This window comes from Onychostoma macrolepis, chromosome 02, assembly GCF_012432095.1.
Source record: "Onychostoma macrolepis isolate SWU-2019 chromosome 02, ASM1243209v1, whole genome shotgun sequence".
Lineage (NCBI taxonomy): Eukaryota > Metazoa > Chordata > Actinopteri > Cypriniformes > Cyprinidae > Onychostoma > Onychostoma macrolepis.
The window spans coordinates 7,336,580-7,353,792 of record NC_081156.1 but is presented as its reverse complement, the minus strand read 5'-3'; the positions used below and the strand labels follow the sequence as shown (position 1 = coordinate 7,353,792).

At 35.8% G+C, this 17,213-nt stretch overlaps 1 protein-coding gene across 2 annotated transcripts in view; it reads right to left on the bottom strand.

The window, feature by feature from the left end:
- LOC131550949 (corticotropin-releasing factor receptor 2) overlaps positions 1 to 17,213 on the bottom strand; it is a 105,345-nt gene that overhangs the window by 22,234 nt on the left and 65,898 nt on the right. For both annotated transcript variants that reach the window (XM_058793487.1, XM_058793496.1), the window contains exons 7-10: positions 16,425 to 16,485; positions 14,906 to 14,978; positions 14,302 to 14,387; positions 10,841 to 10,976 (exon numbers count right to left, since the gene is read on the bottom strand). In XM_058793487.1, coding sequence (XP_058649470.1) covers positions 10,841 to 10,976; positions 14,302 to 14,387; positions 14,906 to 14,978; positions 16,425 to 16,485 — 356 coding nt within the window. The remainder of the gene's footprint in view (positions 1 to 10,840; positions 10,977 to 14,301; positions 14,388 to 14,905; positions 14,979 to 16,424; positions 16,486 to 17,213) is intronic.

The window sequence follows — 17,213 nt, the reverse complement described above, 5'->3', positions numbered from 1 at the left end:
GCTCCTATAAAACTCCAGATTGTGGTAATTTACCGCCCCCCTGGCCAAATTCTAGGCACCTTCCTAAAGGAGCTGGACGGGCTGCTGTCCTCCTTCATGGAGGATGCCACTCCACTCTTAGTCTTTGGCGATTTCAACATTCATCTAGACAAGCCTTATGCTACAGACTTCCATTCACTCCTAGCTTCATTTGATCTCAAACACCTTACCACTACTAGCACGCATAAATCAGGCAACCAACTTGATTTAATTTACACACGCAATTGTACTGCAGATAACATTTTTGTACAACCACTACATATCTCTGACCATTTCTTCATTACATTTACATTACACTTTGCCACCCGTGTGCCACCAACCCCTTTACCGGTTACTTTTAGACGAAACCTACGCTCCCTTTCTCCCTCCCATCTTTCCTCTGTAGTATCCTCCTCTCTTCCCTCACCTACCCATTTCTCATCTCTGGATGTGAATACAGCTACTGGCACTGTATGCTCTACTTTAACCTCTTGTCTAGATGACATTTGTCCTCTCTCCTCTAGGCCAACACAGGCTGCCCCTTCTAACCCCTGGTTAACTGATGTTCTTCGTGAGCATCAGACCAAACTCAGAGCGGCAGAGAGAAAATGGCGCAAATCAAACAATCCATCGGACCTGAGTAGGTATCAGTCTTTGCTCTCATCTTTCTCTGCTGACGTCCACACTGCCAAATCCTCACATTTCCACAACAAGATCAACAGCGCTCCAGACACGCGTAATTTCTTCAGAACATTTAATTCTCTTCTCTGTCCCCCTCCACCACCTCCCACCACTTCTATACCAGCTGATGACTTTGCCACTTTTTTCACAGACAAAACTAGAACAATCAGTAGTCAGTTCTCAGCTCCACACACACAGGACCTCCAACCAACCACATCCACTGCTAATACTCCCATCTTCTCCTTCTGTCCCCTCACTGAGGCTGAAGTATCCAAACTTCTCCTCTCCAGCCATCCTACAACATGTCCTCTTGACCCAGTCCCCTCACACCTTCTCCAAGCAATCTCTCCCACACTCTTACCGGCACTCACACACATCATCAACACATCCCTCCTCACAGGCATCTTCCCCACTGCGTTCAAACAGGCTCGGGTAACCCCACTGCTCAAAAAACCTACATTAAACACTTGTCTGATAGAAAACTACAGACCAGTCTCTCTCCTTCCATTCATAGCGAAAACACTCGAACGAGTTGTCTTCAACCAGGTATCATTGTTTCTTTCACATAACAACAAACTGGACGCTAAACAGTCAGGTTTCAGGAGTGTCCATTCAACTGAGACTGCGCTACTCTCGGTCATTGAAGCCACTCGGTCACTCGGTCACTGAAGCGGTCAACTGGTCACTGGGGTTCCTCAGGGATCAGTTCTTGGACCCCTCCTCTTCTCCACATACACTACATCACTGGGTCCAATCATACAGACACATGGCTTCTCCTACCATTGCTACGTGGCGGACATCTCTGCATGGATGAAAGAACATCACCTACAGCTCAACCTGGCAAAGACTGAGCTTCTTGTCTTCCCTGCCACTCTGACTCTACAGCATGATTTCACCATCCAGCTAGGTACTTCTACAATTACCCCATCAACTTCGATCAGAAATCTTGGTGTAATCTTTGATGACCAGCTGACCTTCAAAGAGCACATTGCAAAGACTGCTCGATCTTGCAGGTTTGCACTACACAACATCAGAAAGATCAGGCCCTTTCTGATAGAGCATGCTGCACAACTTCTTGTCCAGGCCCTTGTCTTTTCTAGGCTGGACTACTGCAATGCTCTTCTGGCTGGACTTCCATCAAACACAATCAAACCAGCACGACTGGTCTTCAGCGAGCCCAAAAGAGTCCATGTTACACCTCTCGTTATCTCCTTGCACTGGCTACCGGTTGCAGCTCGCATCAAGTTCAAGTCATTGACGCTTGCATATAGAACAACCACAGGCTCAGCACCCGCTTACTTCCACTCACTATTACGAATCTACATCCCCTCCAGAAGTCTGAGATCTACTAGTGAGCGACACCTCATTGTACCATCACAGAGAGGCTCAAAATCACTCTCCAGAACATTCTCGTTCATCATTCCTGGCTGGTGGAATGATCTTCCCACCCCTATCCGGAGTGCTGGATCCCTGTCAATCTTCAAGCAACATCTGAAAACTCATCTCTTTCAACACTACTTGACTTCATCCTAAACTTAAAAAAATAAACAAATAAAATAATTTATTTATTCCTTCCCTTGCTAGTTTGTACTTATTTGAACAATGCCTGAGACTTGGTGTTACAAGCACTTCGTCTGTCTGATTGCCTCTTCAAGATGAATCGCTTTATGTATTCCCCAATTGTAAGTCGCTTTGGATTTGGAAAAGTGTCTGCAAAATGACTAAATGTAAATGTAAATTTTGTTATATGAAAGTCTGAAAATACATCAAAAAGAAAGAACAGGGTATCTGCTTGTAAACAATTACATTTTATTCTAGCTTCATGCATTCCTATTTGTAAACACTTGAATGTGGGAAAGTTTCATAAATACAAAAAAAATAAATAAAAAATAAATAAATAAACAACATTTTACACAAAAAGCTGAATAAAGACTATGAATTGGATTCATAATGATAATCAAAATGTAGATGGAGTCGCCCCAAAGCTTGACAATCATTATTACCACTTCATGGGTCAGCATTTTATTCGTTACACAGTTTTGATGCTGTTTTATGTCTGATGATCATGTTAGATTACGTGTGGAAGCATCTGTTGTTTTTATGTTTCTTCTTCGCTTGTGTTTTGGAAATTCTGTACAGAAAATGTGTACTAGCGCCCCCTACCGTATAACAATGAAAACATTCTCGGAGCACATAACAAAGTATAGCTCAAATAACTTTATTTGGTAACACTTTACAATAAGGTGTCATTTGTTAACATTAGTTAATGTATTAACTAACACGAACAAACAATGAACAATGCATTTATTACACTATTTATTAATCTTTGTTAATGTTAGTTAATGAAAATACAGTTTATAGTTTATTCATGTTAGTTCACAGTGCATTAACTAATGTTAACAAACACAAATTGTGATTTTAATAATGCATTAGTAAATGCTGAAATTAACATTAACTAAGATTAATAAATGCTGCAGAAGTATTGTTCATTCTTAGTTCATGTTTACTAATGTTGTTAACAAATGTTAACTCATGAACCTTATTGTAAAGTGTTACCCTTTATTTATATAAGTATACTTAAATGTCATTTTAAGTATATTTCTGAGAAGTAACTAAAAAGTAGACCGAAAGTATACTTTACTATTTTTAGTTTAAAAGAAGTATACTAATAGCACACTTGAATAGACTTCTTTTCCATAAGGGAAGCCAAAACATATAAGCCAAATCTGCTTATACTGACTGCTTTTTAGTCTAGGCAGAAGGAAACACTACAAATTTATAAAACAGTGGGTTGTTTGCATCACCAAGAATAGCTCTTGCTTTCTGCAAAACACACCGTTCAAAGATGACTGATAGTCAGATCTGTTTAACAAGTATGATCTTGCCACACTGTTTAACAACACCATTCAGTGAGTTCATATGTTTAAAATTTCAACTGCCATAATAAAAAAAACAACAAAAAAACAAAAAACAAATGACAGATTTAGTGTAAGAGTTATAATACATGGGCATAAGAGTCCTGCTAATATTACATGTAGAGAACCTCTGTAGAGAGTGAAGTTGCTGCTAGCGTTTCATACATACTGCCTCAGCATGCACATCAAAACGCATCTTGTCAATAGTAATTCCAGGATATTTGTAGCTGCAAACCCTTTCCACCATTTGACCTTTTATGTAAGATGTGGAACAGGAAGGCTGGATCTTCAGTCAATTGCCATGTCTTTTTTACATCAACAAAAATCATTGTCACAACATCTAATAAAATCATTCACCACTTGACATTTCTCATCCCTGCTTAACAAACTAACAATTACATTGTCCAGTGTTGGGGGTAAAGCATTGCACGTAACATGAGTTACTAATCAGCTTAATATTTTTTCAAGTAACTAAAATAATGCATTACTTTTTAATTTACAAGAAAATATCTGAGTTACTTTTTCAAATAAGTAACGCCAGTTAATTTGTTTTTCCATTTATTGGCTGGCATCGCAGCTGAAAGGTTTGTTTGAGCTGCGCCCTCTACTGTACAGACATAAATTTACATTTCTTTCAGCCTGAGGCTAATTAATCTGTGTATCATTTTCTGCCCCCCCCAAAAAATGAAAAACAAGAATTCAGCATAATTCTAATCATTCTTAACGTATTTATTGCAACTACATTTCATCTGTTTTCTCATCATACAACCAGACAAATGAATGGCTTAACATAACTCATACCAGGGCAGAGCCTAGACAGGGCTTTTTTTCTGTCTAGATATAAATTCTATGCTTTGCATCAGCTGGGCATGGCAGGGAATGATATGCCGGCTGTCATTGCTTACCCATGTTACCCGGTAAGTTTGTTTGTTTAATTAAATAATTAATTTAAATCAAACACTAATACAAAAAGGAAAGAATAATGCATTGACTTGAAAGAGTCAATGAAATAGCAGAAAGAGTAGTTTCATTCCCACAAACGGGTTGAAATCGAATATTCAAGTTGTTTATTCATTTTTCTACCCCTGAACGAAAAGTAAAATATTGAGCTGAATTCATGTTTTTAATTTTTTGGCAAAAAAAAAAACCAAAAACGAAAAAGCAACCGTTTCTCATTTTTCTACTTTCAAAATTAAATAAAAATCGAGTGCACGAATGATACACAGATTCTTATTCATTTGACTTTTGATGTGAAAGGCTTTTACATTTGCAAAGATTTAACTTTTTTATATCAAAAACAAAAAACAAGCCCAGCCTAGATGAGAAAATAACACAAAAGTAACGCAACACATTATTTTCTATAAAAGGTAACGCAATTAGTTTTTAGGGAATAACACAATATTGTAATTCATTACTTTTATAAGTAACTTTCTCCAAACCTGACAGTGTCATCAGCAATTTCTAAAATAAATTTGTCAGTGAATTTACTCACACAAAAAGTGCGAAAGAACAGAATGATCTTAAACTCCAATTTAAATTCTGAATCAATGTCATTACAAAAACGCGGGTGCATTGTATAAAAAGCAGAAGAGAAGTCTACAAAGAACAGTCTTTTATGTTTTTTAAGCCATCCTCAACTCATCGTGTAGCCTGTCATTGCTGCAAGGGATCTAAAAACAGTTGCCAATAAAAGTTCATACCTGACTAATTTCTCAAAACATTTCATCACCAAGGATGTAAGAGCAATGCTGCAACGGCTATGAAATCATTTGAAGTTTTTGGATATTTTATGTTTCCTACAGGTATTACTATGGCCTCTTTGCACAAATGAGGTATTTTCTGAAGATTAAGCGACTTCCGGAAAATACTATAGAAAACAGGATCCAGCTGATATGCATATCTTCAGTGGATGTCCTCCAATCTTATCTGGGCCAGAAGATTTCATCACTTGCTCTCTTTAAACCTTGTATAACATCCAGCTGATTAAAAAAGTTATTACACTTATTATGCATTGTCTCAATCCATTCATTTCACTGGTAAAAATCCTCCGAATCAAATCTATAAAAAATATTCAATTCTTGTACTAATTGTTTGTCAGACTGATAACCAATCAATTTTACGGGGCATTACTCTTACTCTTGGATCCAGTTGTAATATGCATGCGCTCTCATGCAGAGCCAAGTCTATTTCTTCTAAGATCTCTCTCTATTCTCTCCTTATAATAATTTTTTTTTGGCCATCCTAATTTTGTACTTTATTTCTTTTTGCAGAGCGCTCTTTCTTTCTGAGTGAAACACATGAAATGCTTTTTTACCTTTAATCAATAAGAGATTGGGTTATCCACAGCCATTCTCATGGCTGTCTAGTATTATTACAAAGTTTATTAAAAAAAAAAAAAAAAAAAGTTTATTACAAAGTTATTAACCCTTGAATAATAAGTTTTAAAATAGACTGGAGCTCTTTTATTAATTATATGTACCATTTTAAGTTTTACGTGAAATGCTCTATTTTCAATTGGCAACCAACCAAGAGACTGAAAATGGGTATTATCCACATGAGTGAAATAACAAATTTTTATTCCAATCCTGTTCCTGCAGACCTACCTAACTGCAGAGATCAGTTCTAACCCTAGACAAAAACACTGGCCTGTCTGTAACTATCAATTGCTCCTGAAGATTCTAATTAGCTGGTTCAATTGTGTTTGATCAGGTTTGAAGCTTATGCTGCCTTCATGTGCTATCTGAATTATCATAAATACAAGTGTCCTAGTCCTGAACCTGGACATGAATGGCCTTTCTAGTTGTATATAAAACTGGGAAACTCAGAGGCAATTTTGATTACTCCGAGTTTTCAACTTTGCAGTTGTCTATAGATTTTTAACTAGTCTGATTATTGTGTGTTAGCAAGATGTAAACAATCCAGGTCCTCCCTGAGAACATCCAACTGTGCACATTTTATATGTCACCTTAAAAAAACATACCTGATTCAACTCATCAGTTCGTTATTAAGGAATTTAAGACCTGAAATGGTGCATTTTCCACTATGTTTCATACAGCATTTACACCTGTATTTAATGTTGTCCACTTGTGATCAAATCGACCAAAAGCCATCTTAATGTCAGGTGTAAACAGAGCCAAAAAAGTTGGCTATGGGCAGTGATGCCTCTGCCTGTATGCAAAGTACCGTGACATCACCAGCATTTCAATATGAATTCTAAAATGTCATTTCTAAATCATGTGTGTCAATAATTATGTATGCCAATAATTATCTTTTGAAAACTGTGGGAGACTTGTCATGGTTGTCTTTTCTGTAATTCAATGAGAATGAAATAATTTTTGACAGTGTTAGCAGTTCGCTTTATATACAGTATATATAGTTTCTGGGGAGAATATTAAAACCGAAGTGTTGTGCTGATATAATGCTCACAGTTAAACAGTAACAATAAAACCTGTCTTCTTTGATTTGATTGGTTATCTCAGTCATTTTAGCATTGACAAGCACTGTTGGACTGCTGATCAGCTCAGATAAAACACTGTACATTGTATGGTGCTGTACAATATCTTTGCAGCACCAAAGTACAGTTATTATTAGGCAGTTGTTTTCAGTAATTTAATCATACATGTATAGGCAGAAAATAGTGTACTGCCATTTCAAATGAAGTCCATGCCACCATTGACCATGTGGTTAACGGAAGCATGGCAGAAGCTGCCATATTAATTCAAACTAACCTACAAAGGTCAGCTGTCAGCTCCATCATCAAACATTCAGCCATGAAAACCAGTCAGCTAGTTACAATTTATAATACTTTTGCAGTACATTAAATGGCATTACTGTACAGAATAGTGAACAAAATATAATTGTCACACAATTATATGCCATTTACTGTACAGTCATAATATTTACAACATACTGTCTTTTACTCTAAGAATTGACAGGAGATAACCTGGTGGCCACTCACGCATATTGACTGAACAGCAGTTGTTGTCTGTTGTGGAAATGTTCAGCACAAAGAATGGCATACGTCTGTCTGAAATAAAGCATGTTACGGATGAAAGCAATGACACCTTTGCCATTGAGGCATCAATCAGCATTCCAGCTACTGCTTGCCTTTTAAAGAAGCTCCAGGGGCCTTTTTTTCTGTAAAATGTTGCATAGAAGCTTTCCTACATTTGATCTAAGACCATTTCTCAAATGTACGCAGCTGAATGGTTTCAGATCTTCAGCTTGTAAATGCCCCCAATTAATGTCATTAGCACATAAAAGAGCACCAGTTCCGAGAATACCAAATACCTGCTACTCAGACTCTGCTACAGTACAAGGAAAACTTTTTTTTTTTTTAAATGTGGCCCCAGTTTGTTTCTGTGAAACAAATTTACCTGTTGCCTTCTGAGAAACATCAAGCTTGAGCGAAACAACTGTGTGCAAGAAACTGAACATTATTTCTAACATTATTTCCTATAATCCAGAGGGAAATACGATTATTTTTTGCAAACTTGTTCTTTTAAACAGTTTGTTTCAATGAACTGGTTCTTTTCACTAGTTCACACAATGTCACATATATGCAATTATATCATTAAAGCATCCTTTATGTGAATAATGATGTGAAAGACGAAAGGCTTGCATGTCTGAAGCTTATAAAGTGAATAAATTAGTCCTTGTTAGCTCACGTTTTTAAAATCATAATAACTTTTATTTCGCCCCTTTATTGAAGTGTTCGGTTCATGCATGTGTATATCAGAGGCTCATTGGTCTACGGTCCATTCAAACAGAGTCAAACTGTTTCCTCAGTTCATGTAGAGATCTTGTAGATCTGTGCTGCTTGAGCCACAAACTGTTTCAGGTGTTTCAGTCCGTAAACTTTAGTAAAATTTTGTAAACTGATTCAACTAGTTGACCAAAAAGAACAGGTTCAAAAGAATGATTCATTTGTGAATCAGACATCATTCCGGACTGTTTGTCTGAGGCTCTGGATTACATGTTCAGTTTCTTACACAGACCGATCATTTTGCTTCATAAGACCTTAATGTATTGTCAGGAGCTACGGGTATTAATTTTGTGTTCCTTGATATGCTGTTTTTATCCTCAAAAACATGCAGCTGCTGACTTGCATTTTATGAATCACCAAGGACCTTACTGTTCTAAGGAGGAAAAAAAGTCACCTACATCTTGGATGGCCTGAGAGTGAGTAAATTAACAGCACATTTTCATTTTTGGGTGAACTATCCCTTTAAGGTACAGCGCTGTGGTGTACATTCATTTATTTCATTTTTTTGTGAGACTTTCTTTTTTCAGTACCGTACTACACACTACCAATGTCAACTATTCTTTACAGAGGGTTTCTGTCTACCAAAAAACCACGCTGTGGACATAACCTAATTGGCCAACGGGCAAGCATCCAAGTGCCTGGACAATGAGAGGGAAACATGTGTGTGGCTATATGTGAAGGTGCTGTGGCAGGCTGTAGACCAGTTCTTAAATCATACAACTCTATAACATTTCTAAAAGAACTTGAGCAGGCCTGTCAGGACATATATATCGGTTATGTTATTGCGTGGCACGATGTCAGTTTCCACCATGCAGAACTTTTCCGAAAATAGTTTCAGGCTCTTCCTCGGTTCATGAGTCTCTATTTTACACCATATTCCCCTTTCCTCAGTCAAATAGAGTAATGCTACTCTACATGGATGTGTAAGGCTTGCAATGACAATTTCGAAGCAATTTTAAGCCTGCATTTGTCATGACACAAGGTTTTTTTTCGCAGTGCTTGAACGAGGCAAGGATATTCACTGTGATGTTGATGAAAATTTATGGCTAAACGTTGAAGGCAGGTTTGATTCAATAACATTGTGTATTTGAAATTATCTCCACTTACAAAGTGTTTACTGTAAATTACTGTTTCAAAATGCAACCACAGTATTGTGGTGAAAACACTGTAATTTTATTATTTTTTTCCAGCATACAATGCCTTAAAAGTGTTCTTTGGTCACATTTTGCATGTATAATTTTTTATGGCTTTGTCAGTTTGTTTGACTAATGTAAGTGTAATATCCATTATGATCACTGTGTATACCATATTATACTACAGTAACCACCATTGTTTGCTAATGAATTAACTGACTGTTATAAGCGCTATATAAAGCGCTATATAAATGCACCATTCAATTAATTCAATAAGTGCTAAGCTTAAAGAAGATAATACTGTTGTGTTTTGGCAATTAAACTGTGTGTAGTGTTTTTCCAAAAACTGTGATATAGAATTACGACCTCAGCGTAAAACAGAAATCTTGTTTCAATTTTCAGATTTCAGATTTCAGTAACTGCATTTCAAAATCCAATTGTATTGTTCAAAAAATTGTGAAAAAGTGTAATAGGCATCTAACAGGCACTAAATCAGCATATTAGAATAATTTCTGAAGGATCATGTGACACGAAGACTGCAGTAAGGATGTTAAAATATTTGTTTTTCCATCACAGTAATATATCTATTTTTATTTGTAATTATTTTATTTTTTTCAATAATACTTTTTTTTAAAGACTTTTAAAATCCATTACATAAATTTCACCTGTCCTATAAACGTTGGAACGTTCCAGAAGACAATTGCTATAAGCAAAAATACAGAAAAAAATGTTGGCAACATTTCTAATTCATTCCTGTTTCACAATATGCTTTATGTCATGAATCCTGTCCGTGGTCTTCCGTCTGCTCGCCACCAGAGGTAGCCTTCCGATTACATTGACTCTCGCGCTATACAAACTGTTACACGTCACCCTGGACTACATTTCCCATGCTCCACTGCACTGATCTCACCTGCAGGCATTCACACACACTGTCGAGTGGGCCGAGTATTGTAAACACACATCGCCTTTGAATAAAGCTTTGCAAATGGATCTGCACGCCTCTCCACCTGTTTACTCCGTAACACTTTACTACAGTCAACAAAGTGAAAATTAGTGTTCTTGTTATTCTTTAATTCTTTCTTGACAATAACAGTTTCCAGTGAGTTTTGGGCATACGATTAACTGTTTGACCAAGATTCATGTAAGTAACACAGACTGAATGAAGAGTTTTGAAAAAAATGGCTTCAGTTTTGGTCAGTTATAAGGTACTTAAATTTAAAGCAAGTATCACATTAACTCTTTTTTTCACCAACATTTTCTCTGAACTGTTGTATAGAGAAAGCAAGACAGGCATGAATATCCCTGTACAGACATAATGTATCACTGACCTGAAAGGACTGTAGAAATGAGTTGAAATATATAAACACAATTTGAGATATGTCATCCTCGCCTGGGTTCACAAAGAACAGCATGTATGTGATACCAAGTAAAGGCAGAAGCACTAGAGTGGCCTTCACCGCTTTCCTGCAGTCACAGAAAGAGAGAAAATGGAACAGTGAAGGAGAGAAGCAAAAAATGTAATTAGATTTATGGCACATAACTGATTTGACACATTCCCTAACTTCAAATATTGAGAAAATGTATGATAACTATTAGCCATGTCAGTGATAACAAATTCACACCAATCAGGGCTTTACTATATTTAAACTACATTCAGATGTCCCAAATGTAACACGGTTGCAGACAATATAAAATGTAACACTCATAAAAATAAAGGTTCCAAAAAGGATTTTTGTAGCGATGCAACAGAGGAACCATTTTTGGTTCCCCAAAGAACCTTTCAGTGATCAGTTTTTAAAAGAACCTTTTTTTTTTCTTCTTTTTTTTTCTTAGAGCAAGGAAGGCTTATATAATCTAAACCTTTTTCCACTACAAGGAACTTTTTGTGCAGTGGAAAGATTCCATGGATGTTAAAGGTTCTTCATGGAACCATCAATGCCAATAAAGAACCTTTATTTTTAAGAGTGTACAGTGTAATATTTCAACATCTGAAGGTTAGGTACATCAAAGGTACATAAAAACATGGAGTTCCTGCTCTCCCTGTTATCAGGTGTGAACTGCAGAGCAGCTGAATTCTGATTATTTTCGCTATAATGACTGTGTGCCAGAGACGTCATGCACCAATAAGCTCTTCAAATGGAATCATTTCCATTCCATTCCAAACCATTAATTTCCTGTTACCCTTAAATACAGTAGTTTGTCTATAACATATCATTTGGCCTCTTATCAAATGTGACAACAAAATACGGCTCTAATGGACAATAAGCCAGCAGAAGAGAAAATGAGAAAAGATCTCAAACTATGATTTTCAGAGTGACAGTAAGAAATAAAAAAAAATATATATATATGCACTGTTCAGCAGCAGCTATAATATTTTAGATATACTTAGACATTTAAAGCTAGGAAAAAGCAGACTCATATTTCATTAGTATAATAAATCACTATGCTTGTGTTACAATATTGCTTCTGCACTTCTACTTCAGTCTCACACTACCACAGTTCTTGCTCTCACATCTCTTTCTGTGTCATCGTGCCGCTTCAGAGCTGCCTACTTCAAACCCTGCCATATTTACATAAGTACATACAAGACACCTCTGTACACTGAAAACACATTTTTGTGATAGGCTACATCATGTTTCCCTTGAATATTCTGTTATAAACCCCACCACACAAAAATTAAATCTGTATGTTTAAAGTTTTCCATTTTAATCATGTAGGCTATACTGTATATGATTTGCATTATCTGTGCAAACTGCTGTTTGCATGCACTTTATAATATTGGGTCATTCACAAACTATTCAATATTTACCAGAGATGGAAACTCGAGTCTGCGACTTGGACTCGAGTCGCACTTAAGTCGCATAAATAAAGACTTGGGACTTGACTTGGACTCGTGACTCGTGATACTCGTAAAAAAACGCAAGTCATTTGGTATGGGAGTTTATATGAATGTATCTCTGAGGGAAAATTTCTTTTCATCTTGCCTCCGTATAATGCATATTAAAGTAGTGTTCATAACCCAGTGCTGCTCTGTTTACAGCAGCAACCAAGGAAACGATCTGCATTAATTCAGCATGTCTGCTGTTTTGTTTCGTACAGATGTTTTATGTAGAATAGTTTCACAAAACTAAAGTCAGATCATTTTGTTTTTGCTTCAAATTTCGAAATAATACAATACAATTTAGATTAAAAACTGCTCATGCTGGATGTATGCAGCCTCTTTGTTTGGATTGTGTTGTGTTTAAAATACAGCGGTTGCTGTATTCTTGAAAAAGAGCACAGACAAAGCCTTAGTTTGTTTATATGAGATTTATTTCATTTGTGTAATTCATTTGATTAATTGGGGTTTGTTTTAAAATTTAGTTTTGTTGTTTGACATATTCAATTTTACAAAGAAATGTGCAGCAGGACCATGTATGCTGGGTTAAAAACGTCAAACAATAATAGCAGTAACTTCAATGATATTAAGTATTCTTCTGAAAGTAAAAGCTACCCACACACATTAAAAAAATAAATAAATACATGTGCTGTCATCCACTCTGCCAACATTGTATGGCAAGTTTGCCACAGGTTAAGCGCAATTGTTTTCTTCTAACAAAAAAGTTAAAAAATATATATATCATTAAAGTTAGTAAGTATGGGTTCTGATGAACTCTGAAATCCAAGCAACAATGAAATCCTAACCTTTTTGAGAAAAGAGGATTAATTATACATAAGCTTGTCCTCAAGACTCAGACTCACTCCATTAATACTTAGCAAATCAAGTGAAACGCCACAACAAAGTTTGCAAATGCATTCTCAGCAAACTCAGATGAAATGTTTCATTTTATTCCCTGCTCTGACTGAAGTAAGTATTGCCCTGAGATACATTCACACATCAGGAAGTCATGCTTTCAGGTCAAAAGTTTCAAAAAAAATCTAAAATGGTAGACTTAAATAGTGGAAAAACTTAAAAGTCCTGAAACTTTAAATCCTCAATCCTCAAAACCAAGTAATCTCAGGTGACATGACAACACAGACTTGTATAAAGATAAAGATGAGCTTTTTTGATTGGGTTTAGAACAGGGTTTAGTGTCTGGCATGCAGAGAAATCTAGATCACAGTACAAGATCTAGATTTTTTAACGACTTTTAATCAGGTAGGTAGGTGCTGTTTTCCTTGATCTATGTAAGGCATTTGATACACTAAACTACAACAAACTCTTATCTAAATTATCATATTTTAATTTCACAGTTAATGCAATGAAATTGATTGATTTGTATCTGATTATGAGGAAACAGTGCATTGAAACCTTTTTCATCCTTAACAGTGGGGTTCCTCAGGGATCTATCGTTGAGTCTCTTTAGCTTGTACCTGAACGATCTTCTAGAAGCTTGTCCTGATGTAAATTTTCAAATATATGCAAATGACACTGGGATTTATAGTGTATACATGCTAAAATTAGAGTACAGGTGGTGCTCAAATTATCTTCTGCAATGACAAAAAACTCTGATTGGCTCATTCAATGCTGTCTAGTGCTAAATGCCCAGAAAACCGCAAAAATGTCTCTACAGATTCCAGTAAAATGTACCTGAATTCAGTGATCTTTCATATTGTATAACACAAGCAGGAAAGTGCCACAAGTATTGAAACTACATGAGGGTAAATAAATAATGACAGCACATTTATTTTTGGGAGAACTATTCCTCTTCTGAACATGAAACAGGATTTCATTCAGCCTGAGCAAACACATCTTACTGCTCTTGCTCATTACAGTTATAGTGAGCAATAGTTAGTTAAAGATCTTTACCTGTATTGTATTGTTTCAGATGTGGTAGAGGCCCTCAGCTTTGTCATTAAAATGCGCACAATGTTGAAAAGGAACACAAAATTTATCTATATCGGAGAGAAAGAAAAGAGATGTAGGTCAGTGATTGTGCATCTTCTCGAAATAGTTTGATGTTTCTGCACATAACATGCAGACATTTCAAGCTGTGGAGAGCTCATAAAGACACTAGTAGGTTTTGCCCCTGCAGAATGGCTTACATTATATACTGTTATTATAATGCTTTTACATGAAGAAGATATAAATAAATAGAACAGATTCAACTTCTTAGCTAACAACAGGTCAATAATTCTCTTAAAGCTCAAGTGATCTATCTGAAAACAGCAAACATTGCTATCATATTAAAAGTTGATATCCTGGAAAGGACTGGCTTAATTATTTACTGATGTTAATAATTCTTCAAAATCGCATTGGGTATTACATTTACATTTTGGCCATCTCAGTCTTTGTAATGGTTTAAGAGTTAATTTTTGTTCACTTTCTTTCAAATTCTTCACACTGTTTCTCTATTTGCTGGAGGAATTGACAACCACAAATCAGAGGTAAGCAATAATACAATAATACTCACAAGAAGAACTAAAATCACAGGCCCCTGATAAATGTAGTCTATGTACTTTCCAGGTTCCTTCCCAAACCAGCATCTGAAACACAAATATTTTGAGTGTGTGGACTACTTATAGTTTACCATTTATATATTACTTGTGGATTTTTAAAAAATTGCATATGTGTTCAATAAAATAACCCTTGAGCCAATAACACTAATGAAAATATTTTTATTCAGTGTCATTGTCAATGTTATGGTGTAAACTCAGTAACAGTTCACTAACTTACCATACAGAATGTGCTTTTGCAGAATAATAGAGAACCTATTTGTTTACTCAAAATATTACTGTTCCACTTAAAGTACACTTAAAGTACTAAAACGTGGGACAATTAGTCTCAAGAAGTACTGAAATAGTACACATTCAGTTCTAGTTCTATTCCTATACTTACTACATAAAGTTATTTGGATAATTAAAAAATATACTTGAAATTTACTTTTAAGTTTACTTCATAAAATTAATTTGAAGTGTACTTCTTTTTTAAGGGTCCTATGACTTCTACGCAATCAGACTTATTTTCACTTTGCAGATGATAAAACAGTTGAAAAAACTCTCATAGACTTACACTGAAGAAGAGAGTCGAGAGATGAGAGTCAGCTCATAACTGCATAGCAATTCACTTACAACGATTAAAAACACCAAAGTGTTGAGGCAGTGTTTTTTTTACAATTCCGTTGTCATGAACAGATTTTTGGGTTACACTTTATTTTAAGGTGTCCTTGTTACAATGTAATTATACATTTAAGTACTGAGTAATATTAATTAACTACATGTACTTGCTATATGGGTTAGGATTAGGGTTTGGCTTAGGGTTACTTGCATGTAATTATGCATGATTTATTGTTATTGTAATAGTAAGTACATGCAATGTGTAACAAGGACACTATAAAATAAAGTGTTACCAATTTTTGTTTTAACAGTAGATATAACAAAAAGGGCACACTTATTTCTTACATTTTTGTTTCTTATTCTAACTATTCTTCCAATTTTATAAACATTTAATCTGCAGGAAATTCCGGTAACACTTTATTTTGATAGTCCACTTTAGACATTCCACTAAAAGTAAGTAACTTTGCAACTACATGTCAACTAGCAGTCATTAGAGTATTAGTAGGCTCTCTGCTTAATATCTTCTAACACTTTATTTTGATGGGTCCACAACATAAAACATACTGACTACGAGAAACTTTGCAAATATGTCAACTTATTCTACTAACCCTAAACCTACCTTACTGAGAGTTAGTAGACGTGCAGCTGCAAATCAATGAGAATTAGTTGACATGTAGTTACAAAGTTACTTATAGTTAGTCGAATGTCTAAAGTGGACTATCGAAATAAAGTGTAACCGAAATTCCACTAATTTCCAAGTATTCTAATTGCAGGCTGATTAATTGACATCTCTTGCCAGATATACTCTACAATTACCCTGTTTAACATTTTTTCACTCCAATCATAAGCATTTCTTTCTGCAAATCAGCAACTTACTGTTCGTTTTCATTGTAAAGTTTTCCAATGGCCCACGCTATAATTATCGGACACGGTATACCTGAAAGAGAGAAGATTGCATACATTGGCAAATCACACTTCACAGACAGCAACTGAAAAAAACAAAAACCATGAAAATGAAACATTGTTTTCCCAACAGGTGATTATCTATTGAAATGTACTAAACAGCGTCATTTTTGTGTACAATATTTCAGTGCAAAAAGCTTTTTATACCCCAACCACCCACAACTTAATCAGGCACTAAATGCACTGAACCTGTGCTGTGGGAAGTTTGTGTGATTTTTTAAATATGCGCCTCATTCACAAATGTCAGCACTATTTGCCTGCCACAATTAACACTGAGCTAGTATTGCCCACAGAAAGATGGATGAACAGAAATGCATTTGAAAACTGTGTATGTGCATTTCTTTTGATCATGGCATTCATCAAAAGATGATCAAACGACAGAAGAAGAGTGTGAAACACTGGCACTTTTTATATTCGTAAACTGGGAATTGCACCCTGCTCGTTACATGTAATACAATTATTGAGCTTATTTAGGCCAATACCCAATATATAGTATAAACTTGCATGCAAATAAACAATGCTGTGCGAGTGCACAATACTCATGAATGAATGTTGTGAAGAAGATGAAACCATATTGAACAAAAGCATTCTCTGAAGTGTTTGATCACACACACACTGTAGGTCAGTCTTATTTCAACAAAGCCACGTTAAACAAAGGGTTGTGTTGTGCGTAGTGTTTCGAGGCCAGTGATTTCTTCACCT